This window comes from Typopeltis vanoorti, chromosome 8, assembly GCF_054136105.1.
Source record: "Typopeltis vanoorti isolate ZY-2024b chromosome 8, IOZ_Tvanoo_1.0, whole genome shotgun sequence".
Lineage (NCBI taxonomy): Eukaryota > Metazoa > Arthropoda > Arachnida > Uropygi > Thelyphonidae > Typopeltis > Typopeltis vanoorti.
In genome coordinates, this window is record NC_143556.1 from 63032341 (window position 1) to 63058429 (window position 26089).

General features: G+C 37.2%; 1 protein-coding gene across 1 annotated transcript in view; it reads right to left on the minus strand.

Annotated features, from left to right (window-relative positions):
- LOC150104049 (uridine-cytidine kinase 2-like) overlaps window positions 1-26089 on the minus strand; it is a 164126-nt gene that overhangs the window by 112367 nt on the left and 25670 nt on the right. The window contains exons 2-3 of the mRNA XM_090396713.1: window positions 24093-24252; window positions 6157-6253 (exon numbers count right to left, since the gene is read on the minus strand). Of these exons, the coding sequence (XP_090252839.1) occupies window positions 6157-6253; window positions 24093-24252 (257 nt within the window). The remainder of the gene's footprint in view (window positions 1-6156; window positions 6254-24092; window positions 24253-26089) is intronic.

Consider the following 26089-nt stretch of genomic DNA (forward strand, 5'->3'; position numbering starts at 1 on the left):
GACAACTTTCAAAACATTACTATTATTACTATTGTTATTATTATTATTATTATTATTGTTCCGGGCAACTCCGAGGAGTCAACAGACTCATCGAGGGAGGCCCTAACATCATGTCAAGAACAACTATTCGACATTGACACAATATCTATCATACCTTGCATTGAACTCATTCACGGTCGTAGCACCCACAACAGACTCTGGAAGCTTATTCCACTCATTCACCACTCTCCAAGTAAAATACCTAGCTCTAACTCCCTTGTCAACCACACTCTTGCCCAGCTTCCATGCATGGCCCCTAGTCCTCCCACCACCAGTCATATTTTCAAAAATATCTTCTGGATCAATCTTATAGAAACCCTTCAGTAATTTGAATGTCTCAATCATATCACCCCTCCTTTGCCTATCGTCCAATCTCTGAAACCCACAAATCTTCAACCTATTCTCATAAGGTTCATTCCACAGACCTTCTATCATCTTGGTCATTCATCTCTGGATCCTCTCCACTTCCTCCCCATCACGAAAAAACCCTGGTGCCCATAACTGGGCACGATAGTCCAGAAGGGGTCTTATCAAGGCTCGATACAGAGGAACAACAACTTGTTCCTCTCTGCATGTTAAAGTATTTTTCAGAAGCCAAGTGATTTGATGAGCTGATTTAGTCACTTTTGCAATGTGCTCCCTAAACTTCAATTCCCTATCCACCAACACTCCCAAATCCCTGGCCTCATCAATCTCCTGGAGTACGGTTCCACCAATTCCATATACTGCTGCTATTCTTTTCACCCCAAAGTGCATAACCTTACACTTTACCACATTAAATTGACATCCATTTTTCCTAGCCCAGTCCTCCAAACTATCCAAATCATCCTGTAAAATTTTGACTTCCTGTGCACTCACAATTGCTCTACCCAACTTTGCATCATCAGCAAACAAGTGAACACTTCCTCTCAAATCCTTTCCTATATCATTGATGAACAAATTGAAAAGCAGTGGTCCAAGAACAAGCCCTGCAGCACACCACTAGACACAAGCCGTCTTTCAGACTCCACTCCTGCATAAACCACTCTCTGGTATCTCTCCTTCAACCACCCTCCTATCCATCTCACCAACCCTATATCTATCCCCATCTGCTCCAGTTTACTGATTAGGGTTCCATGTGGTATCCTGTCAAAGGCCTTGGCAAGATCCAGTAGTATCACTGTAAACCCATTACCCCTATCCAGTTCAGCCGTCACTGTGTTATGAAACGTGAGCAAGTTACTGAGGCATGATCTACCCTTCACAAAACCATGTTGTCCCCCCATACAATATCCCATTTTCATCTATCCAATCCTGTATTCTTTTCTTGACTAATTTCTCTAAGACCTTGACAATGATTCCTGATATGCTAATCGGTCAGTAATTTACAACAGCAGTCTTGGAACCACCTTTATGCAGTGGAACTATTTTCCCCTCTTTCCTCCCCCTCGGGACTAACCCAGACCCGAGACTCAAATTAAACAAAATGGTCAAGGGTACTGACAATTCTTTAGCTGCTTCTCAAATGACACGAGCTGGTATACCATCCAATCCCACGGATGTATTGACATTGAGGTTATGCAATAGGCTACTCACCTCCACTTCATTCACCACAATTCCCGTATAATCTACTGGTTTATTTGTTTCTGCAATGTCATCACCTGGATGATATATACTTGCAAAGTGCTCACTCAGTAACTCAACTATATCAACTGATTCAGTTACCTCCCTAACATCGGCATTCTTTAAAATCATTCTGCTACGTACATTTTTCCTTTTACTTGCTACATATCTAAAAAACTGTTTAGGATTCTCTTTAGCCTGCATGGCCAATGTTCTTTCGTAATCCTTTTCGTAATCCTGCACTTTATACCGTTCATGTGCCTGCCAGTAACCTTCCTCCTTAAATTTCCTCCATAGCTGTTTCTTTTTTTGCAGCTCAAGCTTAATGGTGTTATTCATCCATTTAACCCCTACTTGATTTATTATTCGGTCTCTAGGTATACAGTCAGCCATTGCTTCATGCAAACACTTCTTAACTGCCTCCCATGCACTATCAACTTCTAGTCCTTGCAGTTGTACATGCCATGGTACTGAACCAATCAAACTCCTAAGTTTGTCTTACTTTTCAGCCCGATAATTCCACATGTACCCTGTCTTAATTGAAAATTCCACACCTTTAGCCACCTCCCAAGTCAAGACCCTATGATCACTCTCAGCAATTGGTGGCAATGAGGTCATATTTGTTACAGCCAAATCCTCAGATGCAATTACTAGGTCAAGTACTCTCTTACCCCTAGTATTTTCCATTACATGCTGTCGCAGATAGTTATCCCTTAATAACCGCATAAAATCCAATTCCTTCCTCCCGTGTGTCCTCTCCTTACTCCAATCAATGCGACCATAGCTGAAATCTCCCATAATAATTACCCTCCTTCCACTCATTTCTTCTATTTGCTTGTGCATACTGTCACCACCATCTTTTCCATCACCTGGTCTATAGCAGCACCCAATTGTATATTTAGTTCTGCTAGCCACAATCTCACACCAAATGGCCTCAAATGTGCTCTTTTCTCTATCCTGCAATTCAACTTCTATTCTCCTTGGCTGTAGCTCATCAGCTATACAATATTCTACAATACTCCTCCCCCCATTTTATTCTACAGTCAGCCATGATTCACTAATACCAATAACCTGTGGTCTGGAAGTGACAACACCATGGCCAAAAACTCTTCCTTCTTGTTCCTAATACTCCTAGCATTAGTGTACATGAATTTAAAACTCCCATTAGCCCCAACCCTACCTTGATGCCTTATATTAACTATCCCACTCTGATTTGTTGTCCTTATTCACTCGGGCATATTATATTCATTCATACTTGCAACTGCCTCCCTAAGGACCGTATATCTACCCACCCCCCTTAATAAATCTAGTTTCCCTGAATTTGCACATCCATTACATTTAGCAACACTTTCTCAAGTCTCCTTACACCGTAACCATTCAAATGCAGGCCATCCATCTTATATAGATCCTTTTGCCCATCGAACTCACTCCACAAATTCCACACCACTCGTCATACATAACCCACGCATAAAGTCATTCGCAATTATGGCCCTCCTTTTAAACATTTCACTGTCATACCGTGGCAAAAGACTAATCATTCTAACTCTCTCACTCTTTTCTTTTGCTACCTCAAACAATTCATTCAGGTCTTCTATCATTTCCATTTTATCTCCTTTCAAATCATTCGTACCTGCCACAACAACCATTTCTTTCACCCTTTCCTTTTGCTCTCTAATAGACTCAGTTACATCCTTTATGGTCGCACCAGGTTGGTACGATTTTGTCAAATCCTCTACTAACACACCTCGTACTAACGAGTCTCCATACAGCACTCTATCCTTCATTTTGTTCATGTTCACACTCATACGCCTATTTTTCCTGCCATACTTTTTATTATTGGTTGGTTCATTCAGCCGTATGAGCAAAACACTCTAGCTGCTGTTTTGCCTTTCGTATCGCACCATTCAACAACGCGATCTCACTCATTGCATCTATCTCATCTATTTTATTCTCTGTAAAACCATTAATACTATCATTCACACTTTCTACATTCACACTCTCGCAATTCTCTGGTACAACCTCGCTGTTTCTTGTCATATCCCTATTTCCTTCATTCTGAAGTTTGACAAAAATATCACACTCACGATCCGAAATACATTTCAATTCCTCATTCTCCCTACATTTTCTACACACATTCACTCCTTTATTATTATCTAACCACACTCTGACTGCACTCCGCAAAGCGTACATTTCGCAGATAGTACACTGAATCATCTCCTTTACATTACCGTTCTTGAAAGAAGATGGCGAACCATCATTACTGGCCGCCATTTTCCTTCGTACTGGAGCCATACTTACTAGTAACATATTTTATCAAATTATAAATCATAAACACCAAAAACACACAAACAGACGCACTAAGATACGCAAGGCAAACAAAACTACGCAATATTAAAGTAAATTTATCAACGATAACTGAAAATAACGCTTATCTTATCTGGAGCTTTCACGAACACTACACACTATGAATCCCTCTAGCGGCGACTTCCTGACATAGATTATGTTATAAAACACTTTAGTGCCCTAAAGTGTTTTATATTACACAATTAAATCTAACTAAAATTACACAATTAAATCTAACAAAATATTAATAAATCAACAAAAAGCACAAATATTTCAGGAGCTCTCTGACAGTACGTCCGAGAGCTCCGTCAGCTAGCCTCGACACCAGTCCAATCTGCTCGTGTCTTAGCTTTGACCAAAACACAAACAAGTAATCACATGCTGAGTTAGGCAAGAGAATGCACTATTCGAGTTCAAAGGAAAATAGCGGTTCGCTTTTTTAATTCAAGTACACAATTACATAACTTATTAATTATAAAAAATATTATGAAGAGTCAATTGCAATTACTTTGCATTCAATCCATGTGATTAAAATGTGGATGTTGTACAGTTTCACAAGTTTCAAGAAACAGATGATTTAAAATTGGCTGGAGTAAACATTCTTAGTTTGACTAAAGAATCTCTTTGTCAACTGTCATTTGGCATGGTAAGTCAGACCAAATTAACCAAATTCCAAGAATACGATGTAGTTCTGATGTTCTTGGATTCTAATCTTACAGAACAACTGACAGATGCCAGTCAAAGAGAGGTAGTTATTTATCTTTGGTGGTTGGTAGAAAAGAAGACAGCTTAAATTCTGCTGAGAATAGAATCCAAAAATAGGACTACACCAAATTCTTGGAATCCAAATATGATAAGTCAGTCCTTGCTTACCATGCAACTGACATTAGACACAGAGTTTGTTAGAATGAAACACCAAAATTCTTCATTCCAGTTGTTTTAAATTTGATTTTTTCTTGAAACTTGATGACAATGCCTGAATTTTAACACATTGATGGCATGCTTGTCTCAGTTTTTGGAAGTAATTGTGATTGACTTTTGTAATTTTTTTTTTTTTTGTAACGATGAATAAATTTGTAACCTTGCATATGAATTACAAAAGCTAATCATTTTTCCCCTTTCAACTCTAATAACATTCTCAGTGTACTCAGCTGTGACCAAGAGATGAGTATAAGTAAATATTTGCAACATGACATATGTTTTGATTTGAATGTTGTCAACCGCTCGTTTTCTATTCCTGATGATATCCTTGTAACAAGAATGATATATATTGGAGTTAATAAATTCTATTTTTTTGTACATGTGTCAGCTGTTATTAAAAACAGAATATTATGTATTTAGTTATTACCTAGGCTGACAAATATGGTTTATGCTTATCCAAGTCTATTTTAATATTTTTTTTTGTTTTTTTTTCGAATAGTAGTATGTGTTGTTTGCAATTCTTTTCAAAATTCTACAGGTCAGGGTTGCATAATTGTTTTCACTTTAGCAACAACACTATGGATTAATTAATGTCATGGAATTCTTAGCTTATGTTCCTTGTAGAAGTGCCTTACTTACCGAAGTAAGCCACTTTCTTATATTAGTATAACATAAGTTATACTAATAAAAGAAAAGCATCAATAATGAGATCAATAATGGAATTGAAAAGAGAATTTATTTTAAGAATTTTACAGAGGTAGGCACTACTTATCTCAACTCTGATATGAAAGAGTCAAAACATCAACTGTATAGTATCTTTAAAAGGTGTTTCTTCTCCCCCCCCCCCAAAAAAATTTTTTTTTTGAGTGTTGTATATTGTGGACAACATTTCTGTTCTCCAACCAATAAGGTCAGGAGAGTTTGAATTCCACTACAGGTATGAATGTCATTAGGTCAGAAAAGAATTTCATCACCCAGTGTGAGACTACCATTGCAACTACTAGATGGTGGAAGTGGCATGCAAAAGTTCCATATTTAGTCTCTAAAGAAGAATTTCTGAAAAATTGAATCTCTACCCCATTCATGGTAGTATGCACTATAGGTTTATAACCTAGGTGGGATTCATATAAGAAGTGTTTCAGATATTCTAATCAACTAAATAATTACTAGATTTATTTAGTTTGAAATGATAATGCATTTTATAAGTATTTGATAATTATAAAAGCATTCAACTTATATTACAAAACTCACCTGGAATTTGAGATAAAATCATATACTGGAACTTCTACAACACGTTCATTTAAAATTTCCCTTAGGGTTTTGATAATAAGTTCATTATCAAATGCATCTATAGAATAAAAAAGACAATGTTTGAATATTAACAAATTATAATATGTTGAATGTAGGACAGTTATACAAGAAATCAAAAAAAAAAAAATAATAAAGAATATACAGAAATTAAAAAAGGCAACATAGATGTAAGAATAAACTGTTAGAACACACTCAGGTCATCACATATTGACTTTACCTGTTATACAACTGAGGAGTAAACAGTTGTTCCTTAATAAATAACTTCAAATTTCTATATGAAGAAGGAAATCTTTTAAGATTTATAGGAGAACATGAACACTGTATAGCAAAAAATTGTATAGATCAAAGAAAACTGTATGAATGGATCAAAAAGTTTAAAAGTAGCACGAACAATTACAGAGGGTAAAAACAAAAGGTGTTTCTTTAGAATTAAAAAGCAGTGTGTATGCATACTTGGCTGTAAGACAACTGAAAATTCTTATCAGACAACAATGAGAAACTTGTACACTCAATCAGCCAGTGTTTGGAAAACAGCAAGACCACAAAAAAAAAAAAAAAAAACTACTCAGTTTGTACATTTCACATTTTTAGATTTAATTTGAAAAATTTTGCTCTTTTTTTTTTGTTGTTGTTTACATTTATGTTATTTCTCATAGAACCAATATTATCTTTTTTATTCCTCAATAATGTAAGTCCCACATTAAAGATAAAATTTTTACATACTAAAAAAACCATCAACCAGATATATATAAACTATTTCAGTAAAAGAGTACTGGATTCAACAGTGAACATAAGTTATACTAATACAAGAAAAAATATCAATAATGAGCTCAATAATGGAATTTAAAAGAGAATTTATTTTAAGAATTTTACTCCTCAAATAATACACTGAAGAGGAATAATGCAAACATTGAGTAATGTTTCTTTTTTCAACACGCTTGTGCTGGACAGTGTCCATATGCAAAGAAAACTGCAGATGGGAACTTGCTTTAATGTATGTATGTTGCTTCTGCATTTTCAGAAATGCTTTTTATACATCATGTTAGTTGCAACTTTTTCGGTAGAATTTTACTGGTAAAATTAGCATTTTGAAATGTCTTGCTGATATTGAAAATATCAAATTCAATTTGAACCGATTTATACAAGGTGTTTCAGAACATCCATTACAAACTTCCAGGGTATGTAGGGGAATCAGTGTAGATCAGGTTTTGATTAGAAATCCATGTCTCCAAACACGTTGTTGCAATGATACAGGTCGAAAACATTTCTGGGTCTGTGCTGACATGAGTTCAGCCACTGGTATGGATCAGGCCATTAATAATAAGAGGTGGTTTGTGTTGCCCAGGGAAAGGATGTTTATTGCAATTTTATCATGAACTCAACCACAACAAGTGGGTGATCAGCAAAGAAATTGACTCATTTTAATAGAGCCCCCCTTGGATAACTCCTCAGGTTGAGCTCATGCTGAAACCATAAAAATGCTCTCCCTAGTGATGATAATGCAGTGTCACATTGACGCAGATGACTTTAATACACAATGGCATATTATATGAATGCTGACTAACTATGCCAACACGATCACTAATGAATAGTTAAGCTCAATGTAATGGGAGGGCTACCCAATGGTTGTACACAGTGCTTCCCACATTGCTCAACTCCATCACACATCCTGTTTACCAGTGAATCAGCGGTTGCAGGAAACAGGTTCCTTCAATGCCAACAGATATGACTATGGAGCTCCAAGAACTTGCCGTACCCCAGACAAGGAGGTTCTTCATCGTATTGAGAACCCCTTCTATGAGTACCCATTGCATTGCATATTATTATTATTATTATTATTATTACTACCACGGGCTACTCCAGGAGTCCTTAGACTCATCGAGGGAGGCCCTAAACATCATGTTCACGCAGCTGTTCAACATTCTCACAGTATCTATCATACCTTGCCTTGAACTCGCTCACTGTCATAGCACCCACAACAGACTCTGGCAGCTTATTCCACTCATTTACCACTCTAAAAGTAAAGAACCCAGCTCTAACACCCCTGCTAACCACGCTCTTGCCCAGCTTCCATGGGTGTCCCCTAGTTCTCCCACCACCAGTCCTGATCTCAAAAATATCATCTGAATTAATCCTATAGAATCCTTTTAGCAATTTGAATGTCTCAATCATGTCTCCCTTTTCCGCCTATCAACTAGTTTCTGCAACCCACAAATCTTCAACCTGTTCTCATATGGTTCACTCCATAGACCTGCTATCATCTTAGTCACTCGCCTCTGGATCCTCTCAACCTCCTCCCCATCAAGAAGGAACCGAGGTGACCAAATCTGGGCACAGTAGTCGAGATGAGGTCTTATCAGGGCTCGGTACAGAGGTACAATAACTTGTTTTTCTCTGCTCGTCAAGGTATTTTTCAACAACCAAGTGAGTTGATGAGCTGATTTAGCTACTTTTGCAATGTGCCCCCTAAACTTCATCTCCCTATCCACCAACACTCCCAAGTCCCTGGCCTCATCAATCTCTTGGAGTACAGTTCCACCAATGTGGTATACTGCTGCTAATCTTTTCACTCCGAAATGCATAACCTTACATTTTGTCACATTAAATTGACATCCATTCTCCTTAGTCCAGAACTCCAATCTATCTAAGTCATCTAGCAAGACTTTGACATCTTCTGCATTCACTATCGCCCTACCCAACTTTGCATCATCAGCGAACAAATGAACTGTCCCACTTAGACCCTTCCCTATATCGTTAATGAACAGATTAAACAGCAGTGGTCCAAGAACAGAACCCTGTGGCACACCACTAGTCACAGGCCGTTTTTTGGACCCTACTCCTGAATAAACTACTCTTTGATATCTCTCCATCAACCACCCAGCTATCCATCTCACCAACCCTATATCCATTCCCATATGTTGTAGTTTACGGATTAGAATTCCATGTGGTATCCTGTCAAACGCCTTTGCCAGGTCCAATAGTATCACTGTAAACCTATTTCCCTTATCCAGTTCAGCCGTCACCTTGTTATAAAACTTGAGCAAGTTACTGAGGCATGATCTACCCTTCACAAAGCCATGCTGTCCTCTGTACAGTATCTCATTTTCATCAATCCATTCCTGTATTTTTCCCTTGACTACTTTCTCCAAGACCTTGACAACGACTCCTGATATGCTGATCGGTCGGTAATTTGCAACCATAGTCTTGGATCCTCCTTTATGCAGTGAAACTATTTTCCCCTCTTTCCACGCCTTCGGGACTAAGCCAGACCTGAGACTCAGATTAAACAACATGGTCAAGGGCACTGATAATTCATTAGCCGCTTCATGCAAGACCCGTGCCGGTATACCATCCAATCCCACAGATGTATTCACATTAAGGTTCTGTAATAGACTATTCACCTCCACTTCATTCATCACAATTCCCATATAAACTAATGGTTCCTTCATTTTTTCAACGTCACCACCTGGATGATATACTTTTGCAAAGTGCGCGCTCAGTAACTCCACTATATCGACTGGTTCAGTGAACTCTTTACCATCGTCATTCCTTAAAATCATTTTGCCATGTACAGTTTTTTCCTTGCTTGCGGCATATTGAAAGAACTGTTTGGGATTCTCTTTTGCTTGCATAGCTAGTTTCCTTTCATAATCGGCTTTTGCTGTTTTTACCACACTCGTTACCCTTCTGGCCTGTACTTTATACCGTTCGTGTGCCTGCAGGTCACCCCTTTCTTTAAATTCCCTCCATAGTTGTTTCTTTTTTTGCAGCTCAAGCTTAATGGTGTTATTCATCCATTTAACCCCTCCTTGTTTCACTATTCGGACCTTAGGTATACAATCAGCCATAACCTCCTGTAAATGCTCTTTGATCATTTCCCATGCTCTATCGACGTCCAGCCCTTGCAGTTGTACATGCCATGGCACTGATCCAAGCAATCTCCTAAGCTTGTCATACTTGCCAGCACGGTAATTCCACATATACCCTGTCTTAATCACAAATTTCACACCTTTAGCCACCTCCCAGGTCAAGACCTTATGATCACTCTCACCAATAGGTGGCAACATGGTCATATTCATTACAGTCAATTCTCAGATACTATTACCAGGTCAAGCACTCTCACACCCCTAGTACTTTCAATTACATGCTGTTTCAGATAGTTATCCCTTAATAATTGAATAAAATCCATTTCCTTCCTCACATGTGTCCTCTCCTCCTTCCAATCAATGTTACCATAGTTGAAATCCCCCATAATAATTACCCTCCTTCCACTCATTTCATCAATTTGTTTATGCATACCATCTCCACCATCTATTCCATCACCTGGTCTATAGCAGCACCCAACTGTATATTTTATTCTGCCAGTATCAATCTCACACCAAATAGCCTCAAATGAGCTCCTTTCACTATCCTGCAATACTTCAATTCTCCTTGGCTGCAGTTCATCAGCTATCATCAATAACACCCCTCCCCCAATTTTATTCTCTCTGTCCCTCCTAAACATACTATAACCTACACATTCTATCCCACTATCTATATCATCTTCCGTCAGCCATGTTTCACTAATGCCAATAACCTGTGGCCAGGAAGAGCCAATCAAGGCCAAAAATTCTTCCTTCTTGTTCCTAATACTCCTGGCATTAGTATACATGAATTGCAGTGTTCCCTTTGTCCCACCCCTATCTTGATGCGTTATTCTAAATATCCCATTCCCATTTTTTGTCCTTTTTGCTGGCTCAGGTACATTATATACATTTTTACACTCAACTGTCTCACTGATGTCTGGATATCCACTTCCCCCCCTCCTTGGTAGTTCTAGTTTCCCTGGTTCTGCACATCCATTTTCACTTCATTCAGCAACACTTTTTCCAGTCTCCGCACACCAAGTCCATTCAAATGCAGGCCATCCATCTTGTATAAGTCCTTTCGCCCATCAAACTCATTCCACACGTCCACAAATTCCACACCACACCGTCCGCATAACCTGCGCATAATATCATTTGCGATTATGGCCCTCCTTCTAAACTCCTCTCTGTCATACCACGTTAATAGACTCACCATTCTAACTCTGTCACTCTTTTCTTTCGCTACCTTTAACAATACTTTCAAGTCCTCTCTCATAAAAAATTTATCACCTTTCAATTCATTCGTACCAGCCACAATTGTTATTTCTTTCACCCTCTGTTTTTGCACTCTAATGCTCTCACTTACATCCTTAAATTTCGCACCCAGTAAGTACGATTTAGTTACACTCCCATCTATTACTCCTCTTAATAACGAGTCACCATACAACACTCTCTCCTTCATTTCGGAAACTCGCCCACGCTGTTTATTTACGTTAGCCGAATCACTCTGGAAAGAGTTTTGCAGGTGCTCTAATTGCCGCTGCGCATCTTGTATCACTGCGCGCAGCCTAGTGATCTCACTTCCTACAAATAATTCCTCATTTTTTTTATCATTCAAATCATTTTCTCTTTCTGTATAATTGCTCTCGCTCTTTCTTAGATCACCGCTCAACACTGCCATCTTGTACACCGCAATTCCCTATCGATCCACTATTTTCACTCGCATTCTGGCTTTCTATTTCAATATTTCAATATGACATGGGTGTCCCTTACTCTAGCATCTGGTAGGCTCTGCATGTCAATCAGCTCCACCCTTCCAGTATCAGAAGGATCATGCACTGGGCCCCAATCAATTTTGCACCATGAGTTGGGTTGTGTAGGTGGTTCAGTCAACATCATGTAGAAGAGCCTCAATTTTCAGAACTGGTGATCTTTACCGATGAAGCTGTATTCACTAGGAAAGGCATGAGGAACTGCCAGAATACCACATTTGGTTCAGGGACAACCCTCACATCACTCACCACCACCATAGATTCCAGAACAAGTTTGCTGCCAATATGTGGGTAGGTATCGTTGGTGATGAGCTGATTGGACCATGTCTTCTTCTTCCACCCCGAATGCCGCTATGTACTTGACACTACAAGAGATACTGCCACAGTTGTTGGAAGATGTGGCAATGCACATTAGGCAACACATGGTGCACTACCACACTTTCATGTAACATCCGACACTATCATCTCTACAAATGTTTGGTGAGCAATAAATTGGCAGTGGACAAAAAGTGGCATGACCTGCACATTCAGACTTAACTCCACTGGATTTTTTTTTTTTTTTTTTTATCTGGGACTACGTATACAAAACTCCTGTGGATTCAGTAGAAGATTTGTTGACAAGGATACTGACTGCAGCAAGCAAGATCCAAACCATGCCAGGAATTTTTGAAAGCGTGCACTAGAACTTGCTATGCAGGTGTAATGCATGCTGTCAAGCTGGTGTTCACAACTTCAAGCACCTTTTGTTTATGAAATTAAAAATGTAATTTACTCTGTGACTGATGTTTACATTCTTTGTGATGTGCACATGAAACGTTTTCGACCTGTACCATTGCAATGGTGTGTTTGGGAATAAAAGTTACTAATCAAAACCTGACCCCACCCCCTATAAACCCTAAAGTTTGTAATGGGTATTCTGAAACACCCTGTGTGTATGTAAGATATGCAAGTTATATACATACAAATACATCTTTATTTGCTTTACATAACTTGTGTGCTTTCTGCACCCAATCACTGCATTATTATTATTATTTATGGCATATTCATAGAGTCCAAATCAGGTTTTGATTAGTAACTTTTGTTCCCAAACACACCACTGCAATGGTACAGGTTGAAAACATTTCATGTGCACATCACAAAGAATGTAAACATCAGACACAGAGTAAATTATATAAACAAATCCTATCATACCTCTCCTTGAATCCATTCACCATTAGGGAACTCACAACCGATTCTGGCAATCCATTCCACTCACTCACCATGCAAAAAATCTGGTCTGCACACCCCTACTAACAACACTCTTACACAACTTCCATGATGGTCCCTAGTTCTCTGACTATGTCATACATCGAAAAATTTCACTTGCATCAATTTTATAAAACCCCTTTAATATCTTAAAGTTTCTATCATGTCCCTTCTTTTCCTCTTATCAACTAAACTTTGTAACCCACAAACCTTCAACCTATACTCATAGGGAGTATTCCACAACCTGCACCATCTTGGCCACTTGTCTCTGAATCTTTTCGAACACCTCTTGGTCCGCAAGAAACCCAGGTGACCAAATCTGTGTGCAATAGTCAAGCTGTGAACAAATCACAGCCTTATAAAGAAAATAATAACTTCCTTATCTTTACTTGTTAGCGTGCTTTTCAACACCCAAGTAATTCATTTTACCAACTTTTGCAATATGCCCTCTGAACTTTAACTCTTTGTCCACCATTATCCACAAGTTCCTAACCTCATCAACTTCCTGCAAACCAATACTATCAATATGATACATGATATGCAACCTTTTCAACCTGAAGTACATAACCTTACATTTTACAACATTAAATTGACAATCAACATCCTCTGCCCACAATCCAATTTATTTAAATCATCCTGCCCATATCTACATTACCTTTATCAACTGTACTAGCCCCAGTTTTGCATCATCAGCATACAACTGAATATCCCCTCTTAAATCTTTACCTATGTCATTGATATACAAATTAAAGAGTAGTGGCCCTAGTACCAAACTCTGAGGTATCTACTAATCGCCATCATTCTCCAAGACTCCACTCCACCATATACTACTCTCTGGTGTCTATCCGTCAGCAAACCCTCTATCCATACTACTAGCCTCATATCCATTCCCATCCTCTCCAGTTTTTGTTATAGTTTTCCCATGTGATATTCTGTTAAATGCCTTGGCAAAGTTGAGCAGTATCATGGCATAGCCATTGCTTTATCTGATTCTGTTGTCACTTTATCATAAAATGTAAATAATTTACTAAGACAGGACCTACCCTTTACAAAGCCATGCTGCCCATTAGAGAGTATTGCATCCCTATTTCACGAACTGTTGTATTATACCACCAACTTAACCAACTTTTCCAATATATTAACAACCACTCCTGATATATTAATTGGTCTGTAGTTTGCTACTTCTGTCTTGGAGCCGCCTTTATGCAATGGTACTATCTTACTGTCTTTACACTTCCTTAGAACGCTGCCAGAGCTGAGACTTAGAATGAACAACTTTGTCAGAGGCAATGCCAATTCTTCGATGGATTGGCATGGGTTTTCGATCTCCGGCGTGATCTTTAACTTTACCGTGTAAAGTCATTTCATAGCCTAGAACAGCCCATTGACACTGCCGCTTGCTGCGATGACCTCACGATGGACTTCTCCGCCGATGACCACTCCAGTACAGGGAACGAGAAAAAAGCCATGAGCTGGCACTGCAGCGCCTTTTAAAACGCTCGCCCTATGTTTCTTGCCTGTCATCCTGATTTCTCCCTTTCCTCATGGCATGTCACTCCTTTCAGCACCTAGCGCCAATCTCTCTCCTAGCGTGCTCTTCGGAGGACATCCGCGTGCGCGTTCTATTAGGTGCACGTATATGACTTCAGGCCATTGCTGTATAATCGGATTGTCCTTTGCCTTCAACATTGTAATAGCATTTACATAGATTAACACAGTTTAAACTTCACAAAACACTTAATTATTTTCAATATGATGTATTAGGTAAAACTTTCTTAAATATTAACGTAACTGATAAATTACAATTGGTTATTTCTCTCTTGATATATTAATACTGGCTCCGGAATTGATAAACCGTGTTAAATCTGAATGAAGGTAAAGGTTTTGACTTTTCCTTTCATTTAGAGTATAACAAAGGCTAACCCTTTCGCAAAAAAAAAAATTTTTATTTGCAAAAGAAAAAAAAATTTTTTTTTTTTTTTGTATTGTCATTCCTGAGCAATTTCTGGGGGGGGGGCTTTCTCCTTGGTCTCAGGTTGTACTTCTGCCAATTCGCATCCTCTCTGTCATCAACTTCCTTGTTAATATGATGTACTCCCTGTAAAAAACCCCTTTTGTTTTTTGTATATATGTGAATTGCCAGTCTCGATCTTGGCAAAGTTGATTTGGTAGGCATTTGTTCCACTTACTTCCACTGCTTAGTTCATTATTCTCATTGATCGTTTCAATACAATATACCTCTATTATACTTGGACAATTATCCTGTCTCTGCCTCCGAGTTGCAAGTGTCTTTATCCAGCTCTTTATCTGCAGTGTCTCGTGTAACTTTATCCAGTTACACGAGACACTGCAGATATTTGGATTACATCTCACTTCGGGGTCAGCAGTGTTTAGAGACCCACTTTGAATATCCCTGATACTTTCCATTTCTTTGTCTGGTGATTCTGCATTACTTACATCGTGAGTTCTCTCTCTAAGTGGGGTTTCCTGACATCATGTTCTAATTCCTTTTTCTTCCTGGCAAACCTCCTCCTACCCATTATGGCCATTTCACTTCTGTAAAAATTGCAACAGAATTGATATCTCTGTAAGAAGTCAGTTCCTAGGATAATTTGCAAACGAGAGCTAGGAGATGAGGGAAAAGCAAGTAGTTCTTGCCAGACAGACAACCCAAACTCAGGTAGATATATTTTTGCACGGACTTTCTTATATGCATGACAGATTGAATTAGAAATAGTCGACAGTGTGACTGGTTTCTTCAACTCAATTATGCCTTTCCAAATTCTTGATTTAATGCTCTAGAAGTAATTTTCATTTATGATAGAAGCATTACAGCCAGTGTCTATCAACATGCGACATGGGGATCTTTGTATGCTTCCTAGGATTATCATCCTCGATTCCCTCGGTTTCATAGGGCCTTTATTTCTTCTTTTATTATAGAGCACATGCCCGAAATTTGATTCCCTGTTGCTATTCCATGAGGGTCTCCTATTAGAAAAGCAATTCCGGGCAAGATGCCCAATTCTATCACATTTAAAACATTTGGGGGGTTCCATATGGTCTCCTAGAGAATAACTTCTCTGTGACTGAGGATGAGGGACATCGATCTTTGTTCAGTCAGTGTTTCTAATTTCAGCATCATTTCATCAAGCCAGTTTAACATAGGCTGATGCTGTCGTTCAACTTCTTGTTTGACCATTTCTTCAATTTTCTCAAGTTGAGGGATAGGTGACTGAGGTTCTAACAGTGATGGCCACCAGCTGTTGTAATACCGCATCAAGACGGTCCACCATTGGTTTCTGCAACCGTTTCACTTCTCGCTTTACCATAGAACTCACTTCTTCCATATTCATCAGACTCTTTTCTTTTGTTAAGTTTTCATCATAATCGGTTACCTGACTAAAGTTTATAGACTTCTGTCCATCATTATTCCATTGATTGTTTTAAGTTCTCCTTTCTCTCTTATGTTCCTTTTCTGATTTACTATTATTTGCGGAATTATCAGTTTCCTTGATGATGTTAATTTGACCCAAGGTAGATGCGGGACAAATATCGCTGAGCATCTGTTCTTTCTCTTTAACAGCATTGTAACAATCCTCCAAGTTTGTTAGTTTTTTTCTTGTATGCAGTTTCTCTCAATTCTAATTTTAAACCCTGCTTGAATTGATGTAATACTGCCCAATCCATGTGAGGTCTATCGTTACTTGAGACACTGAGACTGCTGGCTAGGGTTAGCAGACAATTGAAATATTCTGTCACGCTTTCCCTATCCTTCTGAGCGCTTCTCTGTAGCTTCCACAGATTGGGTCCTATGCTTCTTAGTTTGGAGAATTGAGAGATTAACACATCTTTAAATTTTTCATAATCTAAAGTTTCTTTCAATATCGGGGAGGAATACATGAAGTTTTTCGCTTTGCCTATTAGTTTACTCCTAAGTAAAATCAGCAACTGAAAATCAGACCAATTTGCCAATTTTCTTAGTTCTTTGACGTAGGAGAAGAATGCTAATACGTCGCCGGATTCCTCCCCAGAAAATTGTGGAAAGACTTGCTGCAGATTCACGGTCCTAAAAAATTCACTATTATTCATTTTCATACTAGATGCTACAGCTATTTCAATGTATCAATTACAACTTTCTTTTTCCCAACAAAATTATAAATTTCAAAGTTTCTTAGAATTTATCTTGCCTGATTTATTTTACAACCTGTTCACTTTGGTTCATTTATTTTTGTATCTTAATCCCATGAACCAAATCCTGTCGAACTGCATCATTGTTAAACTGGGGTTCCAATTTTAATTTAATATTTGTATTCATATATCTTCTGTTCTGACTTGCCCCCTTTAGTAATTTCTTAATCTAACATCAGTGAGTCATGTCTTAACTATCAATCTAGGCTGATGAGCAATTTTACAAGATATGCACATGGGCTATGAAGACAAAGGAAATATCGTTAATTGGTGCCAATTCCGTTGTTTCTGGTACTGGTTCCTTTTTAATTTTAGGGAAAATTTATATTTATACTGCGCCACCTTAAAATGTATCTGATGAATATTTATTCATGGAAGCAAAGTCTAGATCAGCACACTGTCTCGTAATTCTTAAACACTTAGAGTATTCTCAATTAATCTCACTGTTAGGATTTATCTCACAGTCGTAGCCCCCTATTTTATGTTTGTTATTCTGTTCTTACCTCCCACCTTGGTTCGAACTTTTATGAACGGTTCAGTAAAATGGAAATCAGGCAAGTCTTCATATTCATTTCAAAAGAAATTAACATTTAATTCACTGAATAGACATAATACATGTCATAAGAAATTTTTACTGACATAAAATTAATCTTGATAATATTGGGAAGTGAGTAGTTTCACTTATGATTGCTAAATCTCCTTTAACATATTAGATCATAATTTCATACCATTAATTCTAACAAAGATCTAACTCTCATCTATATATGACACCATAAAAGGCTATTCTTTCTATAATTCACATACATTCACAATTATCTTCACACTATTATTCCAATTAAGTATAGAGTTCCTAAGTTTCATCAGCATAACTTCTAAAGTTCTTTCAATGAGAGCTCAATACAAAATTAATAACGGAAAAAACTCATGTACAAAAATTATTTAATAGTATAATTTTCACCTGTCTGTTACAGGCATCTTCAGTACATATTAAGTCAAATTAAACAATAACTGACAATTCCAAAAAGCACCACCTAAGTAGCTGGTGTAAGATGACTAAAAATGTCAATAAATTTCCTAAAAAAAAAAAAAAATCAATACAATAAAAAGTTAGAAAAGATTAGGTGATTTGTAAAGTACTATCTCCCATAAAGTGGATAGCCGTAAGCTGTCGGATCTGTTTAAGCTAGGAGAATGAAGTAGAGTTTCACATGTTTCTTTATAAAGGTGTTCCATGAGGAACTGACTTTTGTGAAGAGCTCTTGTCTTTCTCCAATGAACTCTATGTCTAGTGAAGATGGCATGTTCTGCAAGTCCAGACTTTTCAGGTTTAGTATTCAATATAAGATTGGTGTTCTTCTAGCCGAATAGAGGCAGATCTTCCCGTTTGTCCGAAATAAGATAATCCACAAGAACACGGAATCTGGTAGACACCTGGATGATTAAGATGCGGAAGCTTGTCCTTAGGAGAAGTGAGAAAGGTGGAGATTTTTCTAAAGGGTCGAAAGGCAACAAAAATATTCAGTGGTTTTAAAACTTTTGCTATACGTTCACTGATGCCTTGTACATAAGGGATAGGAATGAGTGTTATTTCTTCTGTGTTTGAAGAGGAAGACATATTAAAACTACTCAAAGTTCTTTTAATGAAGCAATTCTTATAACCATTAGATAGAAAGGAAGAAGTTATGTATGTAGTTCTTTCTGTAAAAGATCATCTGAAGAACAAACGGAGTGGGCCCAATGAACCAGTGTTTTAATAGTTCCTGCCGTTTGACTGGGATGGTGATGACATTCCGCATGGATATAATGGCCTGTATGAGTCTTCTTTCTATAAACTGAGAAATGTAGGTTACCATCTGGGTTGGCGAAGAATTAGAAGATCTAAAAAGGCTAACTGCTTATTTGATTCTACTTCTAGGGTAAACTTGATCCTAGGATGAAGTGCATTTAGCTTAGTGAGAAACTGTTGAAGTTCATCCGAAGAGCCATTCCATACAGCAAAAATGTCATCGACATATCTGAACCAATGAGTAGGTCTGGGAGAAATGTTGTCAAAGATACATTGTTCAAAATGTTCCATAAAGAAATTGGAGATAGCAGGAGAAAGAGGATTGCACATTGCTGTTCCTTCAATTTGTTGATACAACTTATTTTTAAAGGAAAAATAACCAGAATGTATTACAAAATCAAATACGTTTACAATGTCTGAAGGAAATTCCTGTTGTAGTAATTCAATGCTTTCAGAAAGAGGCACATTTGTAAATAAAGAAACAACATCTAAACTGATCATGATATCAGAAACGTCCAAATGAAGATCTGAAATTTTATTTTTGAAATCCAAAGTATTTTTTATATAAGTATCAGTTCTTCTAGTTGAAGAGGAGAGTAAATTTGATAAAAATTTTGAGATTTTGTAAATGGGGCAACCTATACAATCTACGACTGGTCTTAACAGAATGCATGGTTTATGAACTTTTGGAAGACCATACAATCTAGGTGGACGACCAAGAAGGTTTTAAGTTTTTTCTTTTGATCTTCATTCCATGTAGATACATTATCTATAAGAGAATTAAGTCAGGATCCGATGTAAGAGGCCTATAAGTTGAACAGTCGCGAAGTAAAAGAGACATTTTTCTCTCATATTCCTTCCTATCTTGAATCACTACAGCCTTCCCCTTATCAGCTTTTGTAATAATTAAATTGTTATTCTTCAGTGATTTCAATGTTTAAACTCAGAGTAAGAAAGATTAAAACGAGGAGGCTTGGCATTAAAAAGAATTTTTGCACATTCAAAACGTAATTCTGTTGGCTGTTTTTTGGGATAAGGATCGAATTATGGATTTTTTTCATAACATAGACAGGGGTATTCGATCCTTATCCCAAAAAACAGCCAACAAATTACATTTTGAATGTGCAAAAATTCTTTTTAATGCCAAGCCTCCTCATCCTAATCTTTCTTACTCTGAGTTTAAAGCATTGAAATCACTAAAGAATAACAATTTCAGCTTTTCTACACATCAGTTGAATTCGGACACGAACACATCACTGACGGGGGGGGGGGGGTGCAATTCTAGCTCCCTGCTTGTTCATCAATCAGCTGGGCATGGGTCTTCGATCCCCGGCGTGATCTGGAACTTTACTGTGTCAGGTCATTCCACAGCCTAGAACTGTCCATGGACATTGCCGCTTGCTGCGATGACCTCACGATGGACTTCTCCGCCGATGACCACTCCAGTAAAGGGAACGAGAAAAAAAAGTCGAGCTAGCGCTGCAGCGCCTTTTAAAACGCGCGCCCTATGTTTCTTGCCTATGCCATCCTGATTTTCCCCTTTCCTCATGGCGCGTCACTCCTTTCAGCACTTAGCACCAATCTCTCCCCTAGCGTGCTCTTCGGAGGACATCCACGCGCGCGTTCTATTAGGTGCCTTCAGGCCATTGCTGTATAATCGGATTGTCCTTTGCCTTCAACATTGTAATAGCACTTACATAGATTACACACAGTTTAAACTTCACAAAACACTTAATCATTTTCCATATGATGCATTAGGTAAAACTTTCTTAAATATTAATGTAACTGATAAATTACAATTGGTTATTTCTCTCTTGATATATTAATACTGGCTCTGGAATCGATAAACCGTGTTAAATCTGAATGAAGGTAAAGGTTTTGACTTTTCCTTTCATTCAGAGTATAACAATATCCATACTCATCCACTTAATTCCAACTTGGTTTATCCTCCTGACCTTGAGTATGCAGTCTGATGCTACTCTCAAGCAGTCTCTGATCACTTTCCATGCACTACTGACATTATTTCCTTGAGGCTTCTCAACCCATGGTATGTTCCAAGACGACTCCTGAATCTCTCATAATCACAAGCTTTGTAGTAGAACATAAACCTCTTCTTGACAGAGAACTCCACGTGTTTGGCAACTTCCCAGAACAGGACCGCATGGTCACTCTTCCTAATTGGAGGCTAGACACTCTGTCCCCAAATGGGGAGAGTGACCATGCGATCTTCCTTGGTAATTAATAAATCTTCTGATGCTACCATCAGATCCAACACCCTCAAACTCCTTGTCCTCTCTATAACATGTTGTTTCATGTAATTATCCCTTAGCAAGCAACTGTATAAATCCCACTTCCATCCTGCCATGCTCCCTTTCCTCCCTCCAATCATTATAAACAGCTGTTACACATATTTACTACCAATGAAAATTTGAAACAGGATGGTAGGACAAATGTATTTAGTTAGATACTATGTTTAGTGCTATACTAAATCTGTTTTACTTGGATGCATGATGCAGCATACTGTCCGTGGAAGAGGAGTGTTTTTCATTATGAAATGTCATTCTGGTTGTTTCTAATTACACTAATTGCTGATAAATATAGTACAAAGACTGAAAATGTCTCTGTACTGTATTTAGTGATATCATAAAACAACTTGTTTTTCTTGCTTATACAGTATAGTGTCTGTTGGGGATGAAATGTTTTTCACACTATAGCAACATTTTTAATCCAGTCTTCAGAAAGAAGGGACAGTAAAAGTCCATCTGTTCCTGAATAAAAATGAACCTTCTATGTATTATAAGAAGTGGAATGCATGCATTAATAATTCCAACAAAATACTAGAATATGCAAGATTTTTAATTTAATTTATAATCAAGTGAAGAAACTTTCTACAACTAGCTCTAAACTAGAATATTTTATTTGAAGTCATAAGCTTCCATATACAAGTAGCATAGTTATTATATATAGCACAGCACATTATTCAACACAAGTGAAAAGAGAAAGAAGCTGTGCTCATAATTAATAAAACAATTCCACTAAATTTATATTTATTTCATATTTTGAAAGTTTTTGTGACATTAAAACCAAGTGGTTAGTGTATCCACTCTCCAGCCAAATATAGCCAGGATCTCCAGCCAGGTTAGACTCCCACCATGGGCATGGATGTTCGTGATTGTGTGTGAAAATACTAGTGGTGGTGGTAATGGGCAGTAGATGATGTGGTTTGCTGCAGTTGGTGGATTGAGTGGTGGAGACAGAATTGTAGAGTTGAATTGCCCTCCCTTAATGAGTACTTGAATTCCTTAAAGGTGTCACGTAATAATAATAGTAGTTGAAGATATTTAAGTGCAAACTTTGTTTGCTTACACTTGGATAAAAGATTAAACAAGAATATAATTTATTGGCATTTTGGCATGGATGTTCGTGATTGTGTGTGAAAATACCAGTGGTGGTGGTAATGGGCAGTAGATGATGCGGTTTGCTGCAGTTGGTGGATTGAGTGGTGGAGACAGAGTTGTAGAGTTGAACTGCCCTCCCTTAATGAGTCCTTGAATTCCTTAAAGGTGTCACGTAATAATAATAATAGTAGTTGAAGATATTTAAGTGCAAACTTTGTTTGCTTACACTTGGATAAAAGATTAAACAAGAATATAATTTATTGGCATTTTTAATTAATTTCATTTATAACCAAGTGAAAAAATTTTCTACAAGTAGCTCTAATCCAGAGTATTTTAATAATAAGTAATTTTCATATTTAAATAAGAAAATTGCAAAACCTTTAAGGTTCTGTTATTCTAAGCATCAGTCTTATAGAGATTTCTGAAGGGGGGGGGGGGATTTAAAAAAAAAAAGGAATGAAAGATGAATAAGAATAGTAGGTTCATGGAGTCAGCAGTTCGACTAATAAAGGATGTTGGGCAGCTGTTGTTCAACATTACTGTAGGTTTAGCAAAATGAGGGAAGGCATGATGAATGTCTGTTTTAATGAACAGCACATATGGAAATAACTGTAGAAGAGAGAGACAACATAGAAACTGACCATCTTTGAGAAAGTAGCCAGAGTCAATCAGCTGAACTGTCCTCTTCTAAACATCAAGAATTTTACATAGGAATGTAAAATTCAAAAGAAAAACAACTGCTTTGGAATTATTAAAGGTGACTATGTTATTTACCCCCCCCCCCTTCATGTCGATGTTTAGTGGAGAAAACACACGTCTAAAAACTGCAGAGGAGCCCACCTTTTACAATTACTGCCTTCCTGCTAGGTGTGCACCTGTGCTTGGTATATTTCTTTGTGCCCAATGAAGTTGCCTTGGTGACCAAGGTGAAAGATTGGCTTAATAATCTAATTATCTAAATAAATTTAATTATCTTTAGATGTGCATTTTCTCCACTAAACATCAACATAAGTGATAATTAACATCTAAGCATTTATACCAGATTAAGTTATTGCCCCATTGAAAGATAGTATGGAAATGTTCAGGGCACTTATCAGCTAAGCCTATACATGTTGCAGCATGTACAACAGATAATTTAAAATACCAAATGACAAAGCTATCTAACTCAACCTTTAAATAAATTTAAGTAACTGCTGTTTTTTTTTTTTTTTTTAATTTGCTACTGTACTGAACCTCCAACTCTTCACAATACTCAAGACAATGCAATCCACTCACCCACTCTGCATAAAAAATATACTGCTCACTCCCTCATTCATCACACATTATTCAACACAAGGGAGAAGAGAAGGAAGCTGTGCTCTTAATTAATAAAACAAAATATATTTAGTTCATATTTTGGAAGTTTCTGTGACATATTAAAGCATTTTTCAGGGTTTTTGACATTTAGATTTTGTCAATCTTACAATGCCCTCCCCCAACACATTCATTCTCCTGCTGGGAATGTTCTTTCATAATACGTTCCTGTGTAATTACAGAAACATATCAAAACTTGCTTTTTCTTCCAAAGCAGAGCAATCTTTTTTTTTTTTTTTAAATTAAGACAAAATATTTTTTTTTTTAAATAATTCTCCTTTGAACATACCTGGATGATCAAAGTTGTACATCCCTTTAAATGCTAGAACCTTTTCCTCATCAGTTAATTCTTTATAGAAGCTATCTTGACTTATGCATACTACTTGTCGTTGGCGATGATCCACACAGTCTTGACCAAGCTTTTCCATTATCTTACTACATACTGTAGACTTTAAAAAAATAAAAAGGAGCCATTTAGCAAGGATGATATAAGTTAAAAGCATGAAATTGGTTATTCTGTGGAATGACTAAGTATTCTATACAGTAACAGATATTTTGAGGTAAGGCATGAAATTATTTTGAACATTAACTAGGTATTCTATAAAATAACACTATTTTGTAACAGAAATTTACTCTTGGGAATGTTAAGCTCAGAAAGTCAGTCAACAGTTGATGTTGGTAACAGTAGTTGAGCCTTGGTGATTATTTGATAATGTTTAGATGTAGGTGACTAATAATAAAAATGTTTAAAAGGTATGTGGCCTGATTTGAAAACTGTACATGGGTAAACCAATGCATTGTCAGGATGGTATAAAAAGAGCAAATCAGGACAATGGAAATATATTTATCATATTGATGCAGGATATCACAAATAAATGGAGTGAGGCACTACCATTCTTCCAAGTTGTGAAAAATAGTTTACACCACTGTGGTATTAAATTATCTTGCTATGAAGCTGCATTTCATACTGCACAAAGATAGGGTAAAATTTAAGCAATATTGAAGTATAAAATACTTCAATATTACTTAAAGATTTATTTGGGAGTACAAAAGATGAAGCTTTAAACAAATTTAAACCTTTATCTTTTACACTCCTAAATATACCTTTAGATACTACTGAAATAGATAATCCTAACTTTAGTGCTGCACTATACAAACACCACTTCACAGGGATTTTAGCAAAAGCTTTGGAAAGCGTTCGAAACAAATTTCTAATAAAGAAAACCACCAAGAAGAAAACTAAAATTTCTACAGCAGATACAAATATAAATGGAATATAGAAATGGAATCTGATGAAAATTCTAACAAAACAAAATGTTTTAAAGAATAAACTCCATCATTTGCATTGGGTGCAAATTCCCAATTCATGTATTACAGGGATTAGGTGTAGTATATCAGTGTGGTGTAGTGTGCAGGTTGAAAGGAAGACATATTTAGTTGGATGTTGCTATGGGCCTGGGAATGTGGAAGGTGGTGATGAAGAAATGTATAAACAACTTGGATTAGTGAACAAAGGAAGGGTAATTATAATGGGTGATTTTAATTATGGCGGTATAGATTGGAATGAAGAGATAGCATTTGGGAATAAGGAAAGTGGATTTCTCAAGTTTTTGAGAGATAATTATCTCAGGCAGCAGGTAAAAAAAGGCATGCGAGGATCAGGAGTTCTAGATCTCATAATTTCGTCAGAAGATGTAATTGTTAGAAGGGTTTCACATTTTCCTCCAGTTGGTGAAAGTGATCATGAAGTAATCACCTGTGTTGTGGCTAGTCATATGCAGGCTTTTGAGAGGAAAGGATATATGTGGAATTATAAGGCTGGTGATTACGACAAGCTTAGGAGACAACTTCGAGTTATAACATGGAACAAGGAGTTGAGCAGTACAGAAATAAATGCTGCATGGGAACTTACAAAGAAATACATAACAGCATCAATGTATGAATGCATCCCAAAGGCAAAAAAGCTGAATAAGGTAGGTGTAAAATTGATGAATTTGGAGCTTAAGCATGAAATCTGGAAAAAGAAAGTACTTTGGAGGAAGTACAAGATGAATAATGGTAATCAGTCACATGAAGAATATGAAGAACAAGTCAGGAGAGTGACTCACTCAGTAAGGAAAACAAAAGTAGAATATGAGCAGAGATTGGCAAATCAAGCTAAGAAAAACACTAGAGTTTTATTTAGACATGTGGTAAGTAGAAGGAAGAATGATCGTGGAAAGATGAAGTTAAGGGATGAAAGTGGTAGAATGGTAACTGCTGCAGAAGACATTGTTGAGGAATTCA